Raw genomic sequence first — 8344 nt, forward strand, 5'->3', positions numbered from 1 at the left:
TATCTGACTGCTTGAAGGGGGTTTATCTTATGTAAGCATTGAAATGACTATAATCAAAGCACATAATGGCAAGGCAACGCTGTTCTCCACTGCCATTATAACGTGGGCCTCACTATGAGTATTACCAACTTTATTTTGATTTTGCTGCACTGGTGCTCCATATAACCTACTAACTATTTTGCGTTGTCATGCTGCAAATCTGGAGTACGCAAAGTACTCACTTTGCACACTAGTGCGGAAAAGTGATTCTTTGCAGCCTGCAATCAGTGCAGAAATGGTCACTTTTCAGGGTATCTGTAGGAAAAAATAATTTTCATCAGATAGAAAGATTATCACGGAACTGGATGAATTATATCATATGGAATACAAATTCAAACGTGATAGTTATTTGTGCAACTAGTGCGCAAAGTGACAGTTTGCTGCACCGAAAGAAACGTTTACGCCCGAGCCGTAGGCGAGGGCGGAATGGTTTCTTGAGTGCAGCAAACGAACTTTGCGCACGTATTTCACATTAAATTTTTCCTACAGTTACCATTGAATATGAAAAGTGGGTAATTATGGGTAAAATTCCCTGAAATCCATCAAATGTTTTTCTGTGTAACTTTATTATTAATAAAAACCTCAATTTATTTAAAATTGAATTACAATGATTAGTAATTCAATTGAAAATTCATCTGACTGCTTGAAGGGGGTTTATGTTATGTAAGCATTGAAATGACTATAATCAAGGCACATAATAAATAGAACGTTGTTCTCCACTGCCATTATAACGTGGGCCTCACTATGAGTGTTACCAACTTAATTTTGATTTTGCTGCACTGGTGCTCCATATAACCTACTAACTATTTTGCGTTGTCATGCTGCAAATCTGGAGTACGCAAAGTACTCACTTTGCGCACTAGTGCGGAAAAGTGATTCTTTGCAGCCTGCAATCAGTGCAGAAATGGTCACTTTTCAGGGTATCTGTAGAAAAAAATAATTTTTCCTCCACCTACTGGCTAAAGTACTTACTTTACTCCCTGAAACATAATACTAAAGTGTCACTTTTTCGCCCTCGGTAGTAAAAAACAGAAAAACTCCCTAGGGAGTAAAAGTGACTCCATTTAAATAACATGGGAAGCATCTCTATTTTAAAAACTTACATTATAATAGGTTAGAAGGTCTAAGCTCAGATGAGAAAGCATAAAGAGGTGTCTGTCATTGAGTCAACTGAATTCAATACCACAACCAGAAATTTGATCAACTCATGAAATATATGTTTGTATGATATTATATTCTTAATATAAGTAGACGATAAAAATTTATACAATTTTAAAAATATCTTATTCTATTCAAAATACCAGCCAACAAATATTTTTGATCTGCAATTCAAATCTGAACCGCGTGATCTGGAGTCAGCCATTTTTGGTAAACACCCAGCTGATTGTTACAACTTTAGCCGATAGATAGCGCAATCGGCAGTGCCAATCAGACGGCCGGTTTTAAAGTTTAAGATTTAGGTTATGTTGTTAGGAAACATTGTCACCAATACGTAAGTTATTAAAATGATTTTATTTGCAGTTTCTATAAAAAAAATGTAGATGGAGGAAAAATGTTATGTACATCACGAGTGAAAAATACTTTTTCTCCCTCAGGAAAATTGTTGCCCTCGGCTTCGCCTCGGGCTTCAAACTTTTCCCTCAGGGAGAAAAAGTCGTACTTTTCACTCTAGATATACAAATAACTATTCATCAGATAGAAAGATTATCACGGAACTGGATGAATTATATAATATGGAATACAAATTCAAACGTGAACTGAGTTTGTTAACATTTAAAACAAGTGACATCAGGTACACGATGAGAATACTGCGTGAGGTCTACTGTTCACAGAACTACTAGTAACGTGGAGCTCACTTTAGGACTATCGGCTTGAGTTAACAGTAAAATTTGGAACATAAACGACCTATACCATGGGATATCTTCTTATGCTTTTCTCTATTACCATCATCTTTCTTCTATATGGCTTAGCTTACTGTTAGGGTGTGATCACATTGAATGCGTATATATGCAAATGCAAGCTTGGTTATGCATGACTAAGCGTGCAGATGAGAAACGAGATCCGGAAGGAGAAATAGGAACACTCCACTGAGCGCGTGCACTTGCTGGTTGCGTTCAGTGTGAGCAGCTACTTGCAAGTCACAACGTGTTTCAATGGCACTTTTCAAATGTTGTTTTTCGGCTCATGCATGATTCGTCGTGCATAATATTCAATGTGATCACACACTTGGAAAAAATAGTTACTCAAATATGTATACAAGTGGGAAATTTTTGTTTTGTTCCATGTTATTAAAGTTGCAAATAATGCAATACCTCATTCATGCCTTTAGCTTGATTCGAACTATTTTTATGGGCTTGATATTATTTTTTTAAATGATTGACGTTTTTCTAACTTATTACTGTATTTTGAAATTATTTTCAAATTACATGTTGAATTATTTGTTCTATAATGTTGACGTAAGCTCTATTCAAATGAAAATCTATAAATAAAAATATAAATCTGAGTACCCTTTTGAATTATTTTGACACGACATGTTTCGGCCACTAACTTGACTTGAGTAAAGACTTGAAAATGGCATTAGTAGCCGAAACATGTCGTGTCAAAATAATTCAAAAGGGTACTAGATTTATATTTTATTTATATTAGAAATAGCCCTAAAGCCGTGTCCACACTGAACAAGTGTTCGACATACATGTTCGGCAAACATGTTTGTTGAGGAGCTCAGGGACAAACATTTTAAAAAGTTTGGACAATCATTGTTTGTCAAACAAAGAATTACTGTTTTCCAAACATTTACAGAGTTTACAGCTGTAAAAAACATAAAACCTGTTCTTCCCACTTACAAATATTTTGTTTGGTGACACGTCCACACTGGCCACGGGCAAACATTGTTTGTCAAACATAATAAAATTTGCCCAAACTTTTTCAACAAACATGTTTGTCGAACATTTGTTCAGTGTGGACACGGCGTTAAGAAAAATGAAAATCTATAATTATTATATCAATTTCATACAGGTCATGCTTTACAAGACGAATCCAGCAAAGCTAGTGACGGAATTCAATGAAGAAAGGACAGACAATCTGCCGTATGCCGAAAGCATTCGCTTCAGTCCCGATGCGAACCTGCCCTATCTGGTGGTGGGCTTTCTCACAGGCTGCATCAACGTCTGGGACTTGTCCAAGCAGACTCTGAGGCACAGATTGAATGCCACCTATGGAGTGGTGCAACTGTGCTGGGACAAACACACGCTCAACATCTTCGGAGGTCTGTGCGATGGCTCGGTTATTGCCATCGATCCACGAGACGGAACTAAGAAAGCTCAGTTGCTGGGCCACAAGAATAATATTCTGGATATGACGTTATCGACGTAAGTACACAACTAATTTTTGGTTTTCAAATTCAAAATGTTTGCCGTGAACAAATAAATTTATTGACAAAGTCATCAGGTAAACATATACATACATCATACACACATTATACATACATTTCACATACTCAAAAACAGAGAAATATTATCACAGCAAACAGTTCCGGTACTTAGTTTCTTCACAGTTATATACAGTCATATTTTTAATTGACAATAATTATAATAGACGTCATTCAATTACTAAAATGAAATCTCAGTGGCCAACATCTCCTCAATCGAATAATAAGCCTTATCTTTGAATAGTTAATAGAAATTGTGTACTTGAACGATTTAGAATTTTTATCATGGTTACTCCCAGACAGTTAATTAAATAATTTTGTTCCGGTATATACATACATATTTTGCGTTTTGGAGAGTCGTACCCGCCCGTTATTTATTTGATTACGCTCTCTGTTAAAGTGCTGATGTACATCGTATCTTAGATGTAATTGTTTCAGATTATCTTTGATAAATGTCAGAGCCTGCAGCATGAATATACAGGGCAGAGTCAAGATGTCGTTTCTTTTAAAGAATGGCCTGCAGGAATTCGTTCTTGTCAGGTTTACCAAGACATTTGAACATGGTTTACAGCTATAGCACTAGAACATATCATTTCTATGGGAATAATTTGATTGTATGGGAAGAGATGTTTTGATATTTCTCCATGATTGAAAGAATTCAGCTTATCTGAAGAAGTGGTTGTTATGAAACCTGGTTTGGTGTTGTGAAATGAAACCTGTGGTGTTGAAAACACCAGGTTTTATCAGGTACAACCTGATTCTATAATTTTAATTGATTTTGAACAAATATAGTGTTATTGAAATCATCAACGTGTCTTATTTAAATCCATGGGAATAGTTACTAGATAATGCCAGTGCACACTTGTAAATCGTACCCGATTTGATCGTGTTCAAATTTCTTGACCGGGATTGGTGAAACTGAGCACCAGTCAAATTCGATAAAAAAATTAATAATTAAATTTATGTTTAATAATTAATAATTAAATTTAATTTTAAATTTATTGGATAATAATAATTTATCCAATGTTAATTAATTCGATTAATCAATACGAATCAAAGTGATTTATTTTATCCTTTAATATGTCACTCATAAAAAACCAACTTACAACTATACTGTATATTTCAATTATTGAGCATACTAGTAAATACACTAGTAACTTTAAAAAAGTGAGTAACACTAGTTACTATATACAATAATTCACTACAGGTTTAACTTATCATCATCATCATCATCATCTTCACTTCAGGGATTAGGTTTATTAATTAACCTGTTCCGGTACCCATCTCTTTCTTGGCCTCCCTACATCTCTTTCTCCTGTAGGTCTATAGTTTTGGACTTCAAGTGACATTCTATTCAAATGATTACACCAGTTGCGTATATTTTGTATAATTCTGTCATGCAAAGGAGCAACCGATAAAACCTGCCTTATATCAGTATTTATGATTCTATCAATTCTAGTGCAGCCAAATACACTCCTTAGAAACCTCATTTCTGCAGCTTGAATTCGACTGTCCATTCTACGTGTGTGAATCCAATTCTCACTTCCATATAGGAGAGTCAGAACCTCAATAGTACTATAGAACTTTATTCTCTTTAATTGTCTGGTTTTATTTTGGAGGTTTCTATGGATTTTGCCACTAATTTTCTGGAACTTCGTTAGTTTATCGTACACATTAATATCTGTATCGTATGTTATGTCAAGATACCAAGATAGTTGAAATTTTCAACTTGTTCTATTACTTTTCGGTCCAATTCTATTTTTTTCTGATTGGATATTTTCCTTTGAATGCCATTGATTAACTTATCAAACTTAATATAAGTTTGATAATTTCAGTATTTATTTATATATTAAGTTTTTTAATATATAATTACTTTTATATTTTACTTTGTTGTTGTAAATGTTTAACTTTTATTTAGGAAACTAATCCTTTCAAAGTAGAGTCAAGAAACTGGTCACTATGAATAGTAAACAAAACATAATTTAGGAAAGATTCGCCAATTCTTGACCAATGAATGTATAAAATATATACAATTTCCTTTATAAAATATAATTATAGTACCCTTTAAAATTAATAAAACAAGAATACAAATTGTGACGTTACAATTGAATTAATAAAACAAGAATACAAATTGTAACGTCAACTTGTTTTATTATTTTATTAATTTTAAAGAGTACCTACTATAATTATATTTTATAAACACAAGAAAGTAGCCCTGAATTCATACATTTAAAAAAAATACAATTTCCTATTTTCTGTCTCTAAATAGACGGCTTCCCTTTGGTCGCTGTCGTTTCAACCTTTCTCTCATGACTGATCCATTCATAAATTACTAATATCGTAATATTCCTTGAATACCAATGTTATCCAATTTCTCAATTTCTTACCGAGAAAATCAATATAAATTATCACTAAAAAATGTGTTATAGCCCACTTCAATCAGCCTTGTGAATTCCATCTAAATATTTCCTGCAGTGTTTTTTTCCATCACGAACTGCTTATTATTAAATCACTTTTTGCTATTAAAAAGAACGACCATTAGTCGGATTTTTTACATAAATGAATTAATCACTCACTGTGACAACGACATCTTTCGGCAGGTCCGCCGCCATCTTCCTGGCTGACAACCAGGTTGAAAACCAAGAAGATGGCGGACCTGCCGAAAGATCTCGTTGTCACAGTTAGTGATTTATTCATTTATTGTAAAATATCTGACTGCTAGTCGTTCTTTTTAATAACAAAAAGTGATGAAATATTTCCATTGAGAAAGTACGGTTGGTGTTTTGGTACTCAATTTGGATTGTTTCTTATAGGTTTGATATCATTTTTTAAAAAATGATTAATTTGACGTTTCAGTTGTACTCTTCATTCCTTGTCAGATAATTAATGATCTATTTGTATTTCAGGGATGGATCCAAAGTACTAACCACTTCAGAGGACAAGACAGCTCGAATCTTTCACATTCAGAGTTTGCAAAATTGATATATTAAACCAGGGACAGCGGACATCACCCATGTATCTTATATTGTAATCAATGGCGCTCACATCTTTGTTTTAGTAACTTGACCGGACGTTCAAAGGTAAATTTACTTTACCATAATATGTTTCTTCTGTAAATGTATCATTTAAACTGTACAAATAATGAAGTTTTGTAAATAAATCTTATTTCGTACATAAAATTGAGTAATTATAATATGGCAATCACCTTTACTGTCCCTCCTCCATTGAATTAAATTTGTCACATGCTGCTAAATACCTATATTATCGGCTCTTCATATTTATGGATCTCAACAAGGAATCCATAATATACAGGGTGATTCATAATTATGGTAAAATATTTTAATACGTGATAGTAGAGGTAAAAATAAGAAAGAAAGTTCATATAAACATATATCCATAAACGCTTCATTAGCGAGCTATACAGGGTAAAGGATTTCGCCCGGAATTCAGTTTCTCTGGTGAAATACACCGATGCTGAATTGTTTGGGTACTAGTTTTTGAAAAACTTATGCTGGATTCATATGGGAAAATATCTGAAAAATAGAATAAAACTAGTCTGAAAGCTGTAGTGTGAGTAGTTTTGACGTGACAACGTCTTATAAATTGGTTTGCCGGGTGACACTTCAATAAACTGCGTTACGTTCCCACGTTATGCGCTCACAATGAGAGCGAGTGAGAGCGTTCGTTTCGGTTCACGGTCGTCTGGAAAGAGCACGAATAGGAGCAGTGGCGAGCAACGCAGCAGCAAACAGTAACCACACAGCAACCCGAAGGCATTCACCTGGAGAGAGAGTGAAACGGAGCAGTCAACCTGCGCAGGCGCCGCAAGCAATCTCCTGCGACTGCGCCTGCTTAGGTGAATAAGTGAATAGGTTGTGTTGTAGTAATCACAATAATGCATAATCACATAATCATGCATAAGTGAATAGGTTATGTTGTAGTAATCACAATGTTGTGGTTCAGTGCGAGATTCTTTGTATAAATTAATGTTTTAAATATAATTCTTTGTATAAATAAATGTTTTAAATTGTTACTATTATTTCATCCTTCTTCCTACTATACGAATGAATATTCACATTAAAATTATTTTACCCGTATACTTTACGGACTTTCGCCCGTATACCGACTTTACAGGCAACCATGCAATTTTTTTGAGAAAAAAGTTAAAATATGCAAAAAATCTAAGTAGAAAAACACAGACTTCTACGTTTGATGCCCAATAACTTTCTTTAATGACCAGTAAACAGATAATTTTTCGCACTAAAAATTGTAGAGAATTTGATTCTGAAAAGAATTATGTAAGCTGTGTTAACTAAATTTGAATAAAAGTTGAATAAAAAGTATTCTTTTGTAGTACATTACACCACAAAAATTTGCTGTTTTATGAGGAGCATAAAGCACTACAGCTTCCAGACTAGTTTTATTCAATTTTTCAGATATTTTTCCATATGAATCCAGCATAAGTTTTTCAAAAACTAGTCCCCAAACAATTCAGCATCGGATATTTCACCAGAGGAACTGAATTCCGGGCTAAATCTTCCACCCTGTAAAGCTCGCTAATGAAGCGTTTATGGATATATGTTTATATGAACTTTTTTCTTATTTTTACCTCTACTATCACGTATTAAAATATTTTACCATAATTATGAATCACCCTGTATATTCTGTAGAGTATTCCTAGATATTTTCAAGGAGTCCATAGTACAGGGTGACACAGAATAAAACGCCATAAAACATTAGTGGAAAGGGCAAAAATGATTTTATTCAAACTAATGTAAAGTTCAAGACTTGCCGTTTGAGAATTATTAATAACATCTATCACTTTTTGACAATTACTTCTTTAAGATGGCTTCCTCCTGCACGAAATCTATGTTGAGA

General features: G+C 33.9%; 1 protein-coding gene across 3 annotated transcripts in view; it reads left to right on the forward strand.

Annotated features, from left to right (window-relative positions):
* Positions 1–6645, forward strand: part of LOC111044072 (angio-associated migratory cell protein) — a 33833-nt gene extending 27188 nt beyond the window's left edge. For all 3 annotated transcript variants that reach the window (XM_039424888.1, XM_022329135.2, XM_039424889.1), the window contains exons 6-7: positions 3055–3407; positions 6373–6645. In XM_039424888.1, the coding sequence (XP_039280822.1) occupies positions 3055–3407; positions 6373–6448 (429 nt within the window). In that variant the 3' untranslated portion in view covers positions 6449–6645. The remainder of the gene's footprint in view (positions 1–3054; positions 3408–6372) is intronic.
* Positions 6646–8344: the final 1699 nt, after the last annotated feature.

The sequence above is a fragment of the Nilaparvata lugens genome, chromosome 3 (assembly GCF_014356525.2).
Source record: "Nilaparvata lugens isolate BPH chromosome 3, ASM1435652v1, whole genome shotgun sequence".
Lineage (NCBI taxonomy): Eukaryota > Metazoa > Arthropoda > Insecta > Hemiptera > Delphacidae > Nilaparvata > Nilaparvata lugens.